At 35.8% G+C, this 21749-nt stretch overlaps 1 protein-coding gene across 9 annotated transcripts; it reads left to right on the top strand.

The window, feature by feature from the left end:
• The first annotated feature begins 503 nt into the window (after positions 1–503).
• On the top strand, positions 504–20584 carry LOC129879989 (mediator of RNA polymerase II transcription subunit 25-like). Of its 9 annotated transcripts, none has more exons than XM_055953777.1 (16): positions 505–807; positions 6212–6242; positions 6429–6492; positions 7029–7159; positions 8974–9183; positions 9266–9331; positions 10412–10613; positions 11567–11613; positions 11733–12929; positions 13175–13240; positions 14677–14730; positions 15178–15206; positions 16740–16808; positions 16930–17020; positions 20026–20115; positions 20220–20584. In XM_055953777.1, the coding sequence occupies exons 4-16, from the start codon at positions 7034–7036 to the stop codon at positions 20355–20357; spliced, it is 2385 nt and encodes a 794-aa protein (XP_055809752.1). In that variant the 5' UTR covers positions 505–807; positions 6212–6242; positions 6429–6492; positions 7029–7033; the 3' UTR covers positions 20358–20584. The 9 variants fall into 9 exon arrangements, 5 of the variants coding, with proteins under 5 accessions (XP_055809752.1, XP_055809750.1, XP_055809751.1 ...); XM_055953775.1 differs by having other exon boundaries at positions 11567–11622; XM_055953776.1 differs by having other exon boundaries at positions 6429–7159; positions 11567–11622.
• The last annotated feature ends 1165 nt before the right edge of the window (positions 20585–21749 follow it).

The raw sequence follows: 21749 nt of genomic DNA, 5'->3' as shown, positions 1-21749 counted from the left end.
TTTATTTATTATTCTATTTCTTTTTAAAAATAATTTTGTTAGTATTCTAATTTTTAAAATCATATTTATGTATGTTGCGTTAAAATTTGATATAAGAGTATTACGTTAAATTTTTTGTTTTAAATTTAGGATTTATGTCATATTTTCAATTTCATTTATTTTAGTACTATTGACTTGAATTTTCACATTGCAAAATATTTATTTTTTAGTTAAACTTGATAGATTATTTTTTTGTCAAATGTTTTAATAATTTTATGATATTATATTTATAATATTAACATTTTTGTCAAACATATATTTTATGATATTCATAAAAATCTTATACATTTAGTTTATTTGATTAAATTATTTAAAATATACTAATTTAAAAAATATAAATAAATTATTTTTTATAATATAAGTTAAAAACATATATTTATTATTTAATATTTAATTTAATAGCATTTATATAGATCCTTATTCCTCTAACATAAATTTTAAATTTAGAAAATTAACTTTTATTTTTAAACAAACCCTAAATGGTTGTTAATTAGGTTCTTGCCGTCTTTTCTTCCCCTTCCCCATCAGAAAATGTATACACACCCGAAACGCTGTTAATCTCCGGTCGCCGCAATTTATGAAAAATAAACAAAGTTTAAGAAGTGAGAAATCGGTGCTATGGAAAATTGCTATTTAGTTTCTAGAATCTTCGATAAAGGTGCACACATGGCGGACAAACAGTTCATCGTGGCTCATTTATGCGGCGACGCAATAATGGAACTTTCCGGCGAAGAGTCGGTTCGAATTGAGCCGGCTTAAAATAACACGGTACTCATTTACGTGATGCAATTTCACTCATATTAGCACTATTTTCGTTCTGTATTTTTTTTATTGAAATTTAGTTCGTGTTGACAGTCAATTTTAGTAATATTCATATGGTGTTGTATTAATTTGTGTGACGATCTCAGAGAGGATAATGTTTAATTTCTTAATTATGTTTGCAGTGTATAGGATTGTGTATTGCATTTTGTATGATTTGATTTAATTAATTGGTATTTGAAGAATTCCTATCATACTATGCTTCGTATGAGCTCACCGTACACAGAAATACATTAAAGAAACAAGAACAAAGTTGGATGTTTACCTTGAGCTTTCTTCTGGCTCAACAGAGACCTTGACCGGAGCTTCTTGAAGAGGGTTAGAGTGGAGGGTTTCTGGGTTTGGACTTGAGATATTTGAAGGGTTTGTTGAAAACCTAGGACTTTTGAAAAAGGTAGCTTTTTGACAGATTTTGGTGCTTAATCCACCATAATTTTCGCTGTGATTTGCCTCTTCTGTTAGGAGAGGATCAAGTGCTTATTGTATGTCAAAAGATAAAAAAGGCTCAACTTTATTTCTTAACCAAACTCATCAAGTATGCGTCATGTCTGTCCATGACTTTGAGATAGGCCACGTCCATCACCTAGGCCTCGCAACAAGTAGGATTTTGTAGTATCCAACACTAACTCACGCAAACCACTTTTCATTTCCTAAGATTTTCCATTGTCAAAATCACCCCTTTGGTAGCTAGCCACGCGGAGCAACGCACCTTCCTCGACACCTTAGGAATCCAGACCGAGGTATGTGGAAAACTTACCTCTGTCCTAACCAGGAGCTTCGCTTCTCATAAAAGGACTTAACTAAGAACGAATTGTTATTCCTGAGCTCCCAACGCAAGGGATCAGATTTGTCAATTGGTTCACCTTGCTTTTGGAGTAAATTTGGAATCTTTAAAACTCGGGTACCTTTCAATCCTGGAATTTCCTCCTAAACCTCAGATCCCAAAACTCCCATCTCCTTGTGTCCCCTAACATGCTGAACGGACAATTCCCTTGGGCAAGAGACTCTATACAACACTGAAAATTCATCCTTAAAAACCATTCCCCCACAACACTTTTGCCCCCTGAATCTAACTCTACTCCTATCCCCATCCTTAAAAACAATGTTATCAAAGAAGGCATCCCACCCTTTCATTATATTCCTCCACACACCACTACACCCGAAAGACATTGTAATTCCATTTGTTCTCCATCCCCCTTCAGTTACACCATATTTATCCACAATCCACCCCCTCCATAGAGATTCTTCCTCCACCAAAAATCTCCACAACCATTTACCCGAAGTACTTTGTTAGGAACTTTCAATTCCTTGACCCCACACCTTCCTACCACTTAGGAGATGTCATAGTCTCCCAACGAACTAAGTGAAATTCCGTTGTACCATCCGCCACATCCCAGAGGAAATTTCTTTGCAATAAGGTGAAGAAGAAACGGTCTTGTCCAGTTAAGAATCACCAGAATGTTGATGTTGCAGAATAGTCAATTTAGTGGACAATCATCATAAGAGTATTTTTGAAAAATCGCATTCTCTCAATGGGATAAGCCTATGAAAATGTCTACAACACCTATACTCCAGCAATAACAATGATCTAGAAGCTGGTTTGATTGAAAAACACAAGCAAACAACGGCTTTGAAGAACCCAAACCAGCAACATATTCAGTAGTCATTCAAGCGAAAGTTAATCAGTTGACTTCTCTAGCTAAAATCGCTGAAGTGAAACAAAAAGAACCCTGGAGCTAGAACAACAATTATTTGCTCTGTAACTATGAGAGAAAATCTGATGTGAGTTTTAAAAGATCACCCCTTAAAAGAACAATTACAAAAAAGAAGAAGAGAAAACGAGAACGAAAAAAACACAAAAAGGACATAATACATCTCAAAACAAGGAAAGAAAGTTATGAAGCTATTAGATACTATAACTTAAGTATAACTGTTATAGAAGGTAACAAAACATGCATAATTATATCTTTCAGGTCTACAGGAATTTCAGGGAGGGGAGAAGAATAAGTTGTCTTGTTCACCATATTTGCTCAGAGAGGGGAGAAAAATTACATCGGTCATCCTAGCCAGAACATGTCGAAAAGTCCTACATGATAAGTTAACCAAATCATCCTAGCCAGAACATGTCGAAAAGTCCTATCTAAACTAGGAAACGCATTAAGACATCCTATCTTCATTTTAATAGACAAATTTGGAAATGTATTAATTTCAACTTTTGGATTTAAGATTAGAATTAACACTTCTCAAAGTTTACATGTTTCCCTTGGGTGTTAAATTCAGCAAGCTGGCAAGTCAAAAAATCGAAAAATACCCACTAAGAAACTGGAAGTCTCCATAAAATTTATTGCGTCCCAACAAATGCAAATAGGACATTATAAAACATTTCACCTATACATCAACAATTGAGATAGTCATTAAAGAATCATAAACATATTTTTGCATTTTAACATAGTTATCTTCTTCTGACACCCCTCAACCTAACAAAACAAGTTTCTGCTACAAAAAGCCCATCAGAAACTACTTTATGGCTGGGTAGCCTCTTCTACAAGCACATTGTATTTTATCAATTATAGATATCTTCATATGATGATGATTAATGCTAATTAAAATTATATGTTTCTTTATGGAGAGGATCAGATTCTGCCATCCTTACCTCTACATGTAGGGTGTTTATGGTTCGGTTATTGGTTAAAACCAAAACCAAACCAAACTAAACCAAAAAAATAACCATCGGTTTGGTTATTGTCAGTTTGGTTTAATTTTTTTGTTTTTTTCGGTTTGAAAATAATAAGATTGTTTATAGCATACACATCTTGATAGACGCAAACATCTAGTACATGAACAATCCACATGAAAGCTAATGTGGATTCAATTAAGCAATTAAGCAATGCTAGAGCTATTATTACACGAAAAAGTGATTTCGTTAAGTAATACTAAAGTCATTATACACCAAAGATCAAATCTTTATAGCAAAAAAATAACCCCAAGTTCAACAATTGAGGAACTACCTAGGGGAGGGGTACAAGAAAGTTATATACCAAAATTTTAGTGTTGGACTTGAGAAAATGGTGAAGTTAAAAATTTAAGTATATATATTTTATTTATGAATAATATATAAATAATTATGAAATTTATATATTTAATTTCTCGGTTCGGTTTGGTTATTTTTGCGGTTTATTTTTAGTAAAACCAAAATCAAATCGTATCGCTTTTCAAAATTTAAAATCAAACCTAACCAAACCAAACTAAATATCGATTTTTTTTAATCGGTTTGGTTCGGATTGTGGTTCGGTTTGGTTTTTTAACTATAACCACGAACAATCCTAAGTCTACATTTGTGCAATTTGTCTCACTACGATCTACATGATTCCATGCTTCTCAAAATTTGATTCAACATGCAAGTTAAATATTAGGCAACAAGTCAACATCCTTGCCTCCATTCCGGGCTTACCTTAATACCCAAGACTTCATTTATTTACTTCAAAGTAGGGGGCAGATATGCCATCTAATAATCATCTTTGAAAAGGAGAGTAATTAAAACTAATTTCACTAAAATTAATCGTCAACACGACTTAGTTCTAATAAAACACCAAACCAAAAAGAAAATAAGCTTCAGTGCATTGATAGTGATAAAATTAATGACAAATCAATTCATTTAAGAGCCAAAAGAAAACGATCCAAATTCCAAAAAAACATAGATCAAATGAAATGAGGGGGCGTATGTGGATGTGACTGAGTACCTAATCATTTTCTCGAGGTAATCGGAAATGATTGTTTTCCAGTAAGGTCCCATGGCACCTGTGCCTTCAACGACAACTATTAGTTGTTTTGTCACCATGTGTGCTTTGCTTAAGATTCTGCAGATTGATTGTTGTTCGCCGCTTATGATTCTATTTATTAGATAGTATACAAGTTCAGGGATAAGGTCGGAATTGAAAATGTATGTGTAGACATCTAGCTTTTGTTGGATTTAAGATGGGCCTCTACAAGACTAGCCCAATCCATGATCTTCAACCCTGAGCCTCCCACGACATCGAGATTTTGTTGGATTTAAGATGGGCCTCTACAAGACTAGCCCAATCTATGATCTTCAAACCTGAGCCTCCCACGTGGGAGGCTCAGGTTTGAAGATCATGGATTGGGCTAGTCTTGTAGAGGCCCATCTTAAATCCAACAAAATCTCGATGTCTACACATACATTTTCAATTCCAACCCTATCCCTAAACTTGTATACTATCTAATAAATAGAAACATAGGCGGCGAATAACAATCAATCTGCAGAATCTGAAGCAAAGCACACATGGTGAAAAAACAACTAATAGTTGTCGTTGAAGGCACAGGTGCCATGGGACCTTTCTGGAAAACAATCATTTCCGATTACCTCGAGAAAATGATTAGGTACTCAATCACATCCACATACGCCCCCTCATTTCATCTAATCTATGTTTGATTGGAATTTGGATCGTTTTCTCTTGGCTTTTAATGCATTGATTTGTCATTAATTTTATCGGTGTCAATGTAGTGAGGTTTATTTCCTTTTTGGTTTGGTGTTTTATTGGAACTGAGTCGTGTTGACCATTAATTTTAGTGAAATTAGTTTTTATTGCTCTCTTTTTAGGGGTGATTATTAGATGACATATCTTCCCCTACTTTGAATTAAATAAATGAAGCCTTGGGTATTAAGGTAAGCCCGGAATGGAGGCAAGGGTGCTGACTTGTTGCCTAATATTTTACTTGCATGTTGAATCAAGTTTTGAGAAGCATGGAATCATGTAGATCGTACTGAGACAAATTGCACACATGTAGTGGTAAAGATGGCAAAATCTGATCTTCTCCATGGAGAAACATATAATTTCAGTTAGTATTAATCAGCATCATATTAAGATATCTTTAATTGATAAAATATAATGTGCTTGTAGAAGAGGCTACCCAGCCATAAAGTAGTTTCTAATGGACTTTTTGTAGAAGAAACCTTTATTTTACTTTGTTGGGTTGAGGGGTTTCAGAAGAAGATAACTATGTTAAAATACAAAAACATGTTTATGATTCTTTAATCATTATCTCAACTGATGATGTATAGGTGAAATGCTTTATAATGTTCTATTTGCGTTTGTTGGTTGTTTTGGTTCCTCAATTGCCTGCTTCTATGACTTAAATAAAAAAAGCCGAGATTGTTGTCATCCACCCAACTCCAAAAAAACTTCAGTTTCCAAGTGTTAAATTTTTCTTTTGTACTGTCGCGGTAGCCTTTTCTGTTTTCTTTAAATCTTAATTTGATGCTGTGAAATTATATCTTGATTTGAAATGTCATTATATGTTGCGTTTAATTTATAGGCTTTTGTAAACTTTTCAGGTCCTTCACTGGAGCTGATTCAATACAACAGGTTCGTAAATTCATATTGTTCATCTTTTTTCCGTCTTTAGTATTCCATGACGGTGATTGTAACGTCCAAGATACTGTATTCTTGAATAGGGGGAGATGATATTCCATTACAACATGAGTTGAAGGCAATAATCAACTTCTTATGTTTCTTTTAGCTAAATTTACCTTTCTTCTGTTGAAATTCCAGAACCCATCTGCTGGCGATGTAGATCTGTCATTGGTGGTCTTTAATGTGCACGATTCCTACAGTGGTTTGTATCCATTTTGTTCTTAATACTTTTTTTTATTGGCTGACCCAATTGCAACTTAAGTATGAACAATAGTTGTGTCATTCACATAGAAGAACCATCTTCAGACCCTTTATCAACCTCAACTAGAAAAAGGAACAAACATGTGGCACTACATTTTGTACAAATCTTTATTGGCATTTTATGGACTGTTTTGTATAGTTGGCATCATTGCACCATTATTAGAACAATCTTCTTCTTTGATCTTTGTGTGTCTAGAGATTTTTAGTATGTGATTTCCATATGTCAAATCTTTATATGCAACAAAAGAATTTGTTAAATTTGTGTGATTTGCATAAGCCATGAAGTAGACAAAGAGCCTAGTTGGATGGGCTTATAGCTTATGGCTTATAAAACTTTGACTGGGATAATGCATCCTAATTCAATGTTTTGAGGCTTTTTTCACCTCTCCTTGCTTAAGCATATACAGCTTTTTCTTTTTCTTTCTGGTTGACGTTTTATTTTTTTTTCCATCTTCCATTTCACCATCTCTAACACAGCTTGCATGTTACAAAGAAGTGGCTGGACAAGAAACATAGATGTGTTTTTCCAGTGGCTATCAGCTCTACCTTTCTCAGGTGGTGGTTTCAATGATGTTGCAGCTGCAGAAGGCCTTGCTTCAGCATTAATGGTGTGTTTTACTGTTTAGGATGTTTTGATAATGAGCATTTCTGGTATTATGAGCAGTAGTTTTGTTTTGCTTGGTATTATTTACACATCTCTTACTGTTTTATTTTCTATGACACCCTTTCCTCTTTGTGCTTCCTTTGCTTTCTAGGGAGTTCTCTGTGAGGTCTATATGATTATCGATTTTATTTTTTTCTATATTCTGTACCATTATTCGCCATTCTAGCTAACTTGGGATTGAGGCGTAGTAGTTGTTGCTCTTTACTATGCTACTGCTGTTCAGGATAGTGAGGATAAGTTTCATTTTCACCTAAAAGTTTGTAGATGTGTAGAAATCGCAGTTATTTTAGACAATTAGCCAGTAAATTATTGCTTGTTTTTACTGCTTTCTGTTTATTTGAATGTCGTATTGATCATATGATATTTTATAGAGGAGTGAAATCAGCAGAAAAGTATTTCTGCCTTGTGCTTGTGAACTACCAACATAAACTAAAGGACACTTCCCTTCTCACTGCGTAGATTCAACTGTTTTGCATCGGTTTATTTCATCTTTATTGAACCAGAGTTCTTTTCCCTTCCCAGTTCATATACTGGTTTGGCGGGTGCTTCATATGGTAACAATAAGTTATGATACATTGTAGATATAGTTTGACTTGTGCATTGACTAGGATTAGAAAGTTACTTTACCTTGCCAAAAGAAGACGAGATTAGTAAGTTTGAATGGGCTAATATATTTGACTTTGTTAGTAGTACATTGAAGTAATTGTTGGAGGATGTAAAAGAGTATACATATGTCGCTCAACAGTCAACATGTCATAATTTAGTATTGTTATGTGAACTTGATGCTTTGAAGATCATAAACCTTTTCCATTAAGGAAAGATCTGGTTTGGATTCTCGTATATCCTCCCCATGTTTCCTGAACAGGTTTAGCATGCTAGTAGTTGCATTAGTTGGTTCACATAAATGTCCGCCAACTTAAATTTACTAGTACTTTATTAGGTCATGAAGAGTTAAAAAAGCTTTATCTCTGCTCTCACGATGTTGAAGTATATCAATTCACCCAGGTGGTGCTTGGTTTTGGTATTTGCTTGTCAAGTTAGTTTTGGCTTTTTTCCTTCAGGAAAAAAAGAAGAAGAGTGTTTGGATTTGGTTTTGTGAAGATTGATTTTGGTTTTATTTTTGGGAGTTTCGGTTTTGCTCTTTTTATTTTTTTTGGGTAGCAGCTATCACAAAGCCCTAAACATATTAGAGACTTTCGAAATTGGTGAATATATAAAGAAATACCCCCTTTTTGTTTGGGGCCATCTTGGTGATTAATACATTGAAATTTGATTTATTAAAAGGAAGTGCTTTTAGTTTAAATCTGATTTAAACTGACTAAACCTCTTCACCTTTTATTTAAAAGTTCTTCTGTATAAACTAGATGTGAATTGGGGAAAGCAAAACTTTTTAAAAATAAAAATAAAAGAAGACCGGAAAAATCCAAGAAAAGAAGTGTTCAGAAATGCGTTGAAGGAAGGATGAAGAGGGGGTGGGTTTAGGGCAAAGCCAACAAGTCACAAAAGCTTCTGATGTTGAAACAGAAATGCCAATGTGCTGTTTTCTTTTTGGACTTGGTCACTGTGATTGTTTGGTATAAAAACCAGACAAATGGTTGCCAATACTAACAGGCCCAAGTTTGTTAACAACCTATATCGTACTGTAGGAGAAATTGATTATGTAGTAGACGGAATTTGTGTCTATGTTGGAGTGCAATGTAAACTGAACTGCTCCTACTATGCTCACATAGTATTTCACTTGACTGATTTTTCATTCAGATGTTTTCTTCATTCAATGGAAGCCAACAAGCTCAACAAAATGCTGATGGGCAAAGACATTGCATACTTGTTGCCGCAAGTAACCCTTATCCATTGCCTACACCAGTTTATTATCCAGCTATGCTGAATCTGGAGCAGAGTGGAAATATTGAAGCACATACCAGTCTTCGACTAGCTGATGCTGAGATAGTTGCAAAGGCATTTCCTCAGGTACTGGTTGATAACCCTTTTCTCTTCAAAACCATGGTGCTTCCCTCATATTCCTCTGCTGAATGCTTTTCTTTCCTTGCAGTGCTCTGTTTCCCTCTCTGTTATATGCCCAAGGAAGCTTCCGAAATTAAGAGCAATATATAATGCGGTAATTATGAACAATTTTTCATTGAGCTTTTCCCCTTGTTTTTAGGGTCAAAACCTGTTGACTATATGTTGAAGTGATACACAATAACTACTGTTTGCATGTCCATTCAAACTCCTGTAGGATTAATTGTGTCACCCTCTTTTTAATTAAAGAGTTGCTAAATTTGGGCCTCATCTATAATAGTTCAATGTTGAGGATACAGCTGGTAAAGTGATGATATACCATAGAGTTTTTTTGTTTCTTCCAATGGGTGCACATAATCTTAAGTTACATGGAATGTTGTTAGAGGAACTCAAGTTTTCTCCTTGGGTGGCTAAGCCATCAGGAGCATCCCAATTGTTATAGCAAATCCCAATTTGATAGCAGTGGCAAAGCCAGGAATTTATACCGGGGGAATCGGGGATTGAAGAAAACAATAAAATGTTACATTGGGATTTGAACTTGTGATCTCTTCACTAGACTTTTTCCTTATATGAAGGGGATTCCACAGTTTATATATACCAAACGAAATCGTTATTGTCCTATATGCATAGCACATTTTTTTAACAAAGGGGATTTAATTACTCCACTTAGCTCCACCAGTATTTATTAGTCTACACGCTGTTATCATTTGTTATTGTTTTGTCTTTAATAGAGAAAGGTGATTTAAGGTGAAGTGTATAGTCCCAATTATTTCAAACTCATTGTGCTTGTTTATCATAAGTAAAGATTTACCAAGTGCTCCAGAAAGTAGGTTCCTGCAAACTTTGTTGCCAATTTAAAGTTACTACCATTGAGAGAATGATGCTTCCCTTTAAGAACCCAAAATTGAGAATGCGAAACACCCCATGAGTGGAGAAATTTCTAGCTTCATCACGGAGAAGCGTGACAACTTGGTAAAGAGTATAAGTATCTTTAGATGCTGTGAAGGCTTTCAGGGCATTATGGATAAGTTATTGGTTTCTATTTTGATATCTTGAAATTCCTCATGCTAATATTCTTGCTCGACATACTAAGTCGTGATTTCTGTCTTTAAATCCTTTCATCATTCAGAAGAATAAATTTAAATCCTATACTAAGTGTGAACTTGTCTTGATCCAGGGAAAACACGATCCGCAAGCAGCTGACCCGCCTGTTGATGCGTCTAAGAATCCGAATTTTCTTGTATTAATTTCGGAAAATTTCAGCAGGGATTGTGCTGCTTTCAGTCACACTGAAATGGAAAGTTTGGCGCCAAACCAGAGCCTGGTTGAAATGGATATGACTTCTGTGCCTCCAATTTCCGGGCCAGCTAATTCATCAGGTCAGACAAATTCTGGATCTCTCTCTTGCACACTTGCCTGGTATGAATGTTTCTCTGGATAGTGTTATAGGTATGCCTGATTCATTTTGGATGTCCTTTTTCTGTTGAAAGAAGATTATTTTGTGAATATAAAATGAGAAGTACCCTCTAGAGGAGAAGTCAATAATTGAATGAATGGATGAATGAATGAAAGGGTGCGGTTGACAACAAGTGCTGCACTGCATCTGCAAGTTTGGTTTGGTGATCTGTAAAATAGACCAACCATTTGACACAATAGTGAAGTTAGAAATACCACAGCATAGCTCACATTTCTGGAATAAGTTTATTGGCCTGATATAAGTTGGGTTGGGTTTAACATCTTAAACTTTTCGTTGTCTTGATCAAATCCAGACAAAAGAAAAACCAAATAATAATACTAATAGTAATAGTAGTGTTAATAGTAGAAGCATAACAGTAGATGATCATGAATGATGATGATAGTGAACCATCACAATTCAGGATTAATGTGAATGCTTTCACTCTATTTTTTCCATTTTGTTCTTCCTTATGCGGTTGCTGATTAATTTGTTTCAATTGCTGATGTTGAGGTAACATGTTAGATAGATGACTGGTTGCTTTATGGTTACAGTTCCTCTATTGCTAATATATGTCCATCCCCTTGTCTCAATTGTTTGAGGCATAAAAGTAGTCGGACCTTTTTCTTCTTCTTCTTAACGTCATCTATCGTTGTCCTTTTCTGAAGTTGGGTTGAGTTGTATCTCTGCTTGAATACCGTCTTACTTCTCACTTCAAATTAATGCAAGTCCAAATTAATGAATCTCTTATGTAACATATGTAAACTACTTCAATTTCGATAGTTGGTTCATAAATCTCATGTAGAGAATCCTATGATATATTAGCAATTCACGGAGTTTTGTTGAAGGAGTTCTAATTCTTTTCCATGTACCTTTCAGTTATGAATCAACAACCCATTTCAGCTGGAAATATTCCTGCTGCACCGGTAAATATCGTAAGATTCAATAACTTGATTCTTTTCTTGTCATTTGAATGAGGTATTAGCTTTTGCTAAAACTCCACAAAGCATTGTGAATGTCATGATCTTATTACATATTTCTTCAGGAGCCCGCTATGGCGACCTCTGTTGGTAGACCTGCACCTCCACATATTCCTACTGCTCATCCTACTTCTCAAGTTGCTGCAAGCTTGCAAAGTGGTTTACCTATTTCTATTTCAGAGGAGATGGTTCCGAATAATGAGAATACTAAGGAAACAACACCTATTGTCAGTGTGATGACACAGTCCTTAAGTCTTCCATTTAGTGGTGCAGCTGCTAATGTCGGAATATTGAATGAAGTGGCTTCTGCTATATCTACTGATCCAACTGTATTAACATCGGGGCAACTAGGTTTCACATCAATGACTGGGTTTGCTCCAATTGCCAGAACTGATCAGATATCTCAAAACTTCGGTCCTGCATCATTAACTTTGATGGCTCCCAGTATATTTGGGAATTCTAACCATTGCATGTCCCAACCATTGAGCAATATCCTAGGAGGCACTGGTGCAGGCAGTCAAACAGTACCTGTAATGAGTCGAGTAAATCTTCCTGGGTCTCAAATGATGCAAAGCGGGATAGGCATGCACCAGAATGTGCCGAGTGGAACAGGTATTGGTATGCCTTCGGGACAACTGTTGAGTAAAATCCCAGGAGCCATTGGTGCAGGCAGTCCAACAGCACATGTAATGAGTCAAGGAAATCTTCCTGGGTCTCAAATGATGCAAAGCAGGGTAGGCATGCACCAAAATGTGCCGAGTGGAATGGATACTAGTATGCCTTTGGGACAACTATTGAGTAATATCCAAGGAGTCATTGGAGAAGGCAATCTCACAGTACCTGTAATGAGTCGAGGAAATCTTCCTGGGCGTCAAATGATGCAAAGCGGGATAGGCATGCACCGGAATGTGCCAACTGGAATGCATACTGGTATGCCTTCGGGACAACTGTTGAGTAATATCCAAGGAGGCATTGATGCAGGCAGTCTAGCAGCACCTGTAATGAGTCAAGGAAATTTTCCTGGGTCTCAAATGATGCCAAGAGGGATAGGCATGCACCAGAATGTGCCAAGTGGAATGGGTAGTAGTATGCCTTTGGAAATTGGCAGAATGATGCCTACTCCAGGGATGACTCAACAAGGAGAGCCTGGAATATTGGCTCTTGGCAGGAATAACAGTGCAGAAGCTAACATGTCTCTATCTCAGCAGCAAACAATGGCTACATCACCATCAGCTCAGTCAGGTTACGTCAAAATCTGGGAGGTAAGGCCAACTAATAAGTAGAAAGAGCTGAAGATTGACAACAGACTATATGCTCCATAAGGAAATCCTCCATTAAAGTTTTGTACTGTCTAAATGACAGATACGATTTAAATTTGAACTATTTTAAAGAGTACTGTATATTTAGTTTTTGTTGATGTTTTTATGCTGATAGTTGATACCTTGATTTAAAAATCAAGAACTATTAAGGTTTAAGTTGACTGCTAATGTTTTGCTCTGTTTCTTAGACACAACTGTGCAAATATCACATCCAAGTTTCATCCATCAATAGCTGGGAGAAATGTTCTTGTAAAGTCTGAATTGATGCTTTACTCTGACCCTAATATCCTGTTTCCACTTAACCATTACATGAAGTTGCTCCATAGATAATTATTTGACCAGTACTGAATAAAAGAGAATGTTGACCAGTCATGTTGGAAATTTGTAAAAGGAGGTAAAAAGAATTAAAACTAACGTGAAATGTGTCCTAGTTCAACTAAATTCAGTAATGTGTTCCAGTTCTTAGTCATTTTGTTCCTTTCTTTAGTGACTCAGTCTCAGATAGTTTAAGTTAGGATTATGAAGAGTATAAGATAGCAGAAAATAAAGCTGTGAAATCAGAGGATGGCACATTGAGAGGGAAGGAGGGGGTTTGCCATGCAAAATGTAATCTACTATGCTTTCAAATCCATGGGTTAATTTATTGAACAATACTTGAACATGAAATGAGTCGATGAGTATTATAGCATTTAGCATATAGTTGCAAGATGATGCTTAGGCTTAATACCACTGGATGAGTACTGAATTTTTCTGATAAAAGATGAGTGTCAAATCAATTAGTTTGTAAGAAAACAGTCAAACCAAAGTAGTTAACATGACATCTTAAGATGTCAAAGTGGAGAAGGCTAAAGTACTATGAGCAGAACATGAATAACAGCCTTTTTGGCACATCAAGAAAGTTGACAATCAGAAAGGGCCATATATTTTTTTCGCTGTTGAGCCAGAGATGGTGCTTTTAGCTGAGGAGGGCAATAGTAAGAAGTCAGTTAGGTATCTTTCTTTTTCTATTAAAAATATGGTGCTTTCTCTACTCTTCCATTCTTGTTCTAGTGACCGACCTAATCTTCCTTGACAATTTTTGGAGAAGTGCTAAGTTGCTTCATGTGTATTGCAAAAAACGACTAGTACTATTTTGTCTGATGTTACTTCAGTTTGGAGAAGTGCTAAGTTTCTTTAGTTTTATGTTTTTTCTTACAAGTTACAAGTGATCTTCACTTTAACACATAAGAGATCTGAAAAGGCCATTTTCTTCTATTCTTTGTAAGTCGCCAAGAGATATTAATTCCTCGAGAAAAAAGTTATTTGTGATGCAATAGGTAAATAAACCTTTATCTGCATTGACTTTGCCAAGATAATGTAAAAATGCCTGGTAAAGGACCAACAAAGTAGAACAATGGTTTTCTTAACACTACTATGAACAGCAGAATGTGTTTAGTGTAGTTATTTCCTTATGAATTGCATGAATTCAAGTTATTGACAATGTTGGCAAATGGGATTGTTATTGCTGATATATTCAGATGTAATTTGGGGTGTATGTTTCTCAAATGAACATTTGGTAAACTTTTTAGTCATCCACATGCTTTATTCTTTTTTTTTTTCCAATTGTTGTCCTTAGAGATTAACTGATGGCTACTGCGTTTTGACATGATGTTGGTGAAGCACTGCTAACTTTCTGATGAAAATATTTCAGGGAAATTTATCAATTGTGAAAAGGCATGAACCTGAACATATTTCGAGACTACAGGTGTGTTTAAATTTGTCTTGTGTGGGAAGTTTTTATTTAGAATTTAGTTCCCTTTAATAGTTTTCATTGTTAGGTGTTTAAACCCACAGGATGGCGCTCCAATTTTAATTTGATAGATAAAGTAGCATGTTGAGGTATTATGTAATTCTGATCCCAGGTCTTTGGTCTAATGGTAAGAGCACAATCCATGATGTGTAGGCTAAGCACACTTCACGGGTTCGAACCTTTCTCTAGACAAATGCCTGGTATTTAAGTGTAGAAGGACAGAGCGTCCGACTCATGATCTACCGAGTTTCGAACCGTGAGCCAGTGACCCTCGGGTTTTTGTCGGCTTTTTATTTATTATTTAAAAAACTATTGTGTAGTTCCTTTTTTCATGTTCTAAAATGTTATTTGATTCTTTGCTGATTGAGTAAGATCTCGTGGTTTATTTTTCTCTTGTGGCAGGGGTACAAAAGATCATCAGCTTCTGAATCGTAAGTACATTTTCATTAATGCTTGCTTCAACTGTCCAACATTTACAATTCAAGTTGATTGCAATGGTAGTAACCCCTCTGTTGAATGAAGCTACGGAATTCTTTCTCCTCATGTGTAGGAGAGTGTATCATTATGTTTCAAGGTTAAGATGGTACGGAGATGGCAACATTTATCACGTAAAACTGAAGAACTGATGTTGAGGGCTCAAAAATAAGATAGATTTCATTTCTCGTGAATTTAACCTCTCAAGTTCTTGCAACAGCAGCGAACTGAAGATTGGTGAAGAGACGAAAGACCTCTTGTTAAGTTTCAAAACTTGTTACTTTGGGAGAGATGGGTGATTTTAGTCTGATGATCCTTCTCAATATTCTTTTACTAGAGGTCATTTAATTTCCTCTCTTAGTAATGAAAAGGAGAAAGTGTAAGGCCTCATTTGTTTGCAGTTACTCTAATTTAGATCTCAGATCTTAGTCATCGAGTCTTGTTTTTAGGTCTAAATCTATTCAGATCTTAATCTTTAACAGCGTTTGTTCTTTAATTTTACAATCATTTAATTGATCTAAATGATTATGATCTATAACAGTCTTTTTATTTTTTTATTTTTTTTTGAAACTGGTACGCGCCAAAAAAGGAATAGATAGGTGGTTCAGTATAGTTTTAAGTAAAAAAAATTTCACAAAAAATTACACTTGTTGAAAGTACGTACACAAGTCCTATAAAGTCCACCAAGTGGGCTTCCTATTCTATACATTGCACTTTACACCAAAATTCAAAAACATAAAGTGATGATAACTTTCCGCTTGATCTTCTGTATTGTACGTTCCTTGTCTTCAAAATTTCTTTCATTTCTTTCCTTTCAAATGTTCCACCAAATGCAGACAGGTACTGTTTTCCACCATATCTTTTTATCTTGATTTCTCCTCTTCTAATCCAACAACTTAAAAGATCTGCAGTATGCTCAGGCATAGAGCAGTTCAGCTTACTCAACAATTGAGCCTAACTGCCTCTCTGCATCACAGGAACATTTTAATTTATATTTCTAGCTCGGTGCTTGTTTGCAGCCATGCAAGCATCAATTATCGTTAGAAGTATTTTAAAAGCTAATGACCACAACTTTATCCTCTGATAAAAATATGAGTCCAAATAAATGAGATAAGCAGAAAATATCTTTGAAAGAAATGCAATAGTCGAACTGAAATCAATGTCAATATGTTCACAGTCCTCTCTATTCAAAGAAGAGGATGCCTGTGGCACCACCACCAATTGTCCCCAGGAATTCCGGCATCCAAAGTAAACATGCTAACATAACTAAAATATATTCTCAACTAATTGGTATCGCCTATGTAATTACTTTTTTCTACGTCAAGTATGCATGGACTCCATGATGTCAACTATATGAAGCTTAATTTCTTGGCTTATCTATAAATTTGCCTTTTTTTTTTTCCCTCTTTGTTTATCTTCTTTGTGCAACCATAAAATTTTCAGTGTTGGACTACTTTAATACTTTGAACTGATTTTTTTATTTTGCTCAGGCTTGCTGCAAATTTGCCCCAAACATTGCAAATTCTCCACATTGCCCGCAAAGATCATATGATTGAACAGTAATTTTTCTGAGACAACATATTATCTTGTTGGATCTTCTTCATTTGTCAGATATTGATTCCTTTTCAGTCATGCAAAGTACAAGCTGCATCTCCTGAAATTTTGTCACATTTATGCAAGAGTTAGGCAGCACACTGGAAAGGCAGATATTTTAGTTTTTTGGGCAATCGAGGAGCATGAACTTCTTAACCATCTGCAAGAAATGAACATGGTAAGTGTTCTCAAGTCTATATTACCAGTAGAGAACAATCAGAGTTCAGTTATAATTCACCATGCTAGAATATTAGAGTCAGTAAGAGGTAATGTTAAGTTTGTAAAGGGCAGCCCGGTCGCTCCCTCTATGCGCAGGGTCCGGGGAAGGAAATGTTAAGTTTGTCAAAAGGAAAAAAAAAGAGATTCGAGAATGAATTGCTTGATTATTCCCTCAGGCATGTTAGGGTTTATATAATGTTGACAAGTAATCTTAAAAAGGAAACGAAAGTAATTCCTGTTCCTATTTACACAAACAGGGATTCTACTCCTTTTCTATATTCACAAGGAATAGGCTCTTGCCATATTAATAATTTCCTAATTCATAGCACTCCCCTCAAGTTGGAGAATGTATCCTATGCTCTTAACTTGCCATACATATACTCAATTCTGGAGCCACAAAGTAATTTGTAAGAATATTTACTATTTGATCATTTGAGTTGACGAAACATGTCACAATGCACCTGGTTCAATTGGTGGCTCAGACGGTTTGGCTTGGGACATCCATAATGGAGGTCTCAAGTTCGAAACCCCTTACCTGCGATAATAGGGAATTGAGCTCGTTGCACGGGCTTGCCTAGTGCGGTTTACCTTTCTTGTGTGGTTTGCTAGCTATTGCATAAGAGCGGGGTCTTACCGCGCACCCAAAGGACAGCCGTCGCGGGTTCCCTTGTCGTCATAATAAAATAAGATGACAATCCATTACATGCTTCGTTCTTTCAAGAAACACTAGATTCGAAGCAATGGTATATTGCAGCTTACTGTCACATATCAATTTTCATGGGTAGTGGAATAGGTGTTCTCCCTTGCATCCGGTGAAGGTAGGATTCCAGTTCCATTGGTCTGAACCACCTTTTTTGGTGAATAAATAGAAGAAATTATTTTGGTTTTTTTGTGTGAAAATAATAAGAAGAAAACGATTCATTTCTTTTGGGAAAGGAAATAGTCCTTTATTTTAAATTTAAGATGGAACTTTTGGACGAGGGATAAACTTCTTTTAAGAATAAAAAGAATTAAAGGAAGAGGTATTGGAAGAGGGAAAGAGAAATTTTTGCGGTAGGGAGAAAATTTCTAGAGTAGAGTTTTCAGCGAAATGGAGAAAGAACTTTTAGAGTAGGGACTCAGTCCCTCAACTATTATAGACGAATTTTTAGAGTAGGGATTCAAATCCTTGGCTATGATATAAATTCAAGATCATGGGAGGACACCGGTCGCATAGAAAGTAGCATGGTGGGTCGTCGAAATAGTGGCACTATAACGTTATTACCATCACCTGATCAGAGATAGAACTGTGCTAGATTCAAAAAGGAAGAAGAATTTCATAGGGGCGGACACTTTGGCTGGCACGGGCGCCAATAGGTGTGATATTCTTGTTTAAGATGGATCATCTGAAGTTGGTAGTCTTACATTTCCATGTAATTAATACAATAATGTGCATAAAAGCAGATGTATAATCCATTTGAAGAGGCTTTTAAAAGTAACTAGTGTTCTAGTGTAGTGGAATAGAATACCTTATACACCTACTAAGTCACTTGGAGTTGATACCCCCCTTTACAATACTTGAAGTTTTATCATTGTATTTCTATCGTAATTGTTAGAGTACCCACATTGCTTAAGGGAATTGATTGTTGTCTCCTTATGTGATTTAGGACAATCCTTATCTTATGCGTTTGGGGTTGTTAGACCCAGTCCATTTTCTTTACGTGATATCAGATCCATCTCTACCCAATGTTGGGCTTCATCTGATATGTCCCCACACTTCAGATGTCTAGACATGAGCGTGCATCGGGTGAGTATCCTACATTTGTTGAGAGAATAGGCCGTTGTCTCCTATGTTGCTCGGAGGTGCGGATATCCGATCCGGTTGCGAATCTAAAGGTCAGATTCTTCAATCGCGTAAGTTTTAGGATTCGGGGGTATGGATCCAACTGTGGATACGGGTGCTGGGATACGGCCAATAAATGTCTATTAGGATATATAAAGTATATATTCTGATTAGTTAAAGTTATTGAACTAAGACTAATAAAACTTCATACTATATACCCAATCAATCTATACTTCCCGTTCCCGGTCATAGAATGTGGTCAAAGTTCCCAAGATAAGGTGACCAAATTCGGTATGGATCCCACACACCCTGTCGCGTTGACACGGGTGCGGTAGGAATTTCTAAGAGTCCGTGCAACATAGGTTGTGTCCTTATATGGTCTTGCATAACTCTCACCACATAGTTAGCTTTTGGAATGAGTTAGATACGAGGTTCATTTTCTTTACAATGATAATAGTTCAATCATATATATATATATGTCTCACTATCCTGTTTTCTTTTCCTTTCTTAAATATGGGTTTAGGGTGGTGGTGGTGGTGGTGGTGGTGGAGAGGGTACTAAGAGCATGTTGATGCAGAAACTGTTCAAATTTCACAGTATCAGCTAGTATCAGAAGAAAGGAAACACATGGATATTTGACACTATATATACAGAATCTGCAGACAGCTCGAGATGTTAATAAAAATGAAGTCACATTATTGGTTGACTTTTCCTTGCTTAACACCTTACGAAGTAGAGCAGTTTTAGTATAAGCATATATACTGGCAATTAGTGAGTCAGATCATTAAGACATTCATCTGTGTTGTCAATTTCTCACTCCTTGAGAAAAACTACAGAATTGGCAACTTAACCTGGTTCCAGTAGTATTTGTGGCAGTCGATATCCTCCCTGCAGGGTAGGGCCTTTAACCATTGAAATTCGCAAGGTCTAATGGCTGTTCTCTGAAGTCTGAACTATCTACTGAAACTATTGTGCACCTCTGCCCTTTACCTTAGTTCTTTTTTATTTTCTTTGAGGAGAAGGTCGGCGATCCACAAATCTCTCTCCTCTCTATATATCTGCTATACTTTATAAGGAGTTCCTATGCAATTTTTCAATCTGAAATTTAAACTGACATTTTTCTCTTTATTATAATTGTTTAGGGTGGAATAATTTCACTACCATCACATACATTGTTCCTCTATGTTTCTGATAAAACCTACCGCTTAATTGGAATGCTGTTACCTTATGAGGTAAGAAACCTTGACATACTTCGAATCTTTTGATTAGACGATCATTTAAATGGAGCTGTACTTTTTGTGATATCTCAAATTCGTGGATCTTCGGATTTTTTCAGAACATGGAGTTTAGGCCATCAATACCCAATCAGCAGCTGCAAGAACAATTGTCTCCCCAAGTAGAGCAGCTGCTCGAACAACCAATTACTGGGGCGCGTTACCAGGAATTCCTAGAATTCAACAGCAGTTCTGGTTAATTAAATGTGACAATAAATTTGACAAGTAGCCATTGCAGAAATTGCTATTACTTGGCTATCGAATTTTAAACACTTTGTTCATGCAGTGTGGAGAGTAATTGGCTGCCCAATATGACTATTGTTCTTCATCTCCAAACCCAAACCTAACATTGTGGGTTTCTTGTTCGTTATTCCTGTTGACCATTTTGGATTTACAGTTTGAAGAAACACAAGTTTCATTGTTGTTATTTCACCTTTTAACTTTCAATTTTTTTTGAGATCATAGATTTCTCTTCAGTTAACGTAGGATCTAGTGGTTAATGAAGCAGGCTGAGCACCATGAGGTATCAGGTTTAATTTCCAGCACCAATAACTTCAGATACAAAGCATGATTTTCCCAAGACGTGCAAGGCGCCCCCCGGCCCTCCAACGAGAAAGACAATAAATACTAGGTCTTTGTTTCCATTTGTTCTTGTTTTGGTGAATAGAGTTATTGGCGATTATTTTGTGGTTTTAGTCAATGTGCACACAAGTTAGTCTGGGCATCATAGTTATAAAAATGAAACATAGGATTTATTATGGAAAAGCCGCCTTACAACGCCAACTTGTGTTAGCCTTTATTTATGACTCTTACTATGGTACTGAGCCTCTTTCTGGTGATTTTCAGGTGGCATTGTCTCTTCGAGACAATTATTCCGATCATTTGTCTTTCATTTACACAACAGGGGAAGATCTATAATTCTGCTTCCTGGTTAGGTAGAACTTGGTAGCTTTATTTACATTTCATATTTACTTTTACAAACAATATCATCTTTATGTTATTGAGTGAAAATCTAGGCTTCAGCTGTTTCAAAAATCCTGAAATCTATTTTTGAATTAGCAGAAATTGTAGTAACATTTGTTTTTCTTCTAAGCAAGTAGAAAAAATATTTCTTGTCTTTAAAAATGGCATTAGTTGTTCCACTATCAATTACACAAATATCGTCGTGATTGATTATTGATCCAAACAAAATTTGAGGCATATTCATATTTTTCTTCAAAAAGAAATAAGGTAAACATTATAATTAAAACATGGCTCATTATACAAATTTTATTTATTTATATGAATTAGAAAAAAAATATAAACATATTATTTAGTGCAGACAAATGAAAAGAAAATCATTTAAATATTATTAGGCTTATCAATATTCATATTTTTTTCTCGAAAATTGAAGAAATCAGTTACATCCAGATGCATAGACTCAATATTATATTCAGAGATAAAGTTTGTCTCTGGATTAATTTTTGCCCTCTACAATGATGCTTGATATAGCTGAACCAAACGTTTTGATGACCGGCAAGTCCGTGACCAGTGCCTCATACCTCCACATCTATGACATATATTTTTTGAATTTTTCTTTGGTATAGCTTCTT

Source organism: Solanum dulcamara, chromosome 2 (assembly GCF_947179165.1).
Source record: "Solanum dulcamara chromosome 2, daSolDulc1.2, whole genome shotgun sequence".
NCBI classification, from domain to species: domain Eukaryota; kingdom Viridiplantae; phylum Streptophyta; class Magnoliopsida; order Solanales; family Solanaceae; genus Solanum; species Solanum dulcamara.
This window is presented reverse-complemented; position numbering and strand designations above follow the sequence as displayed.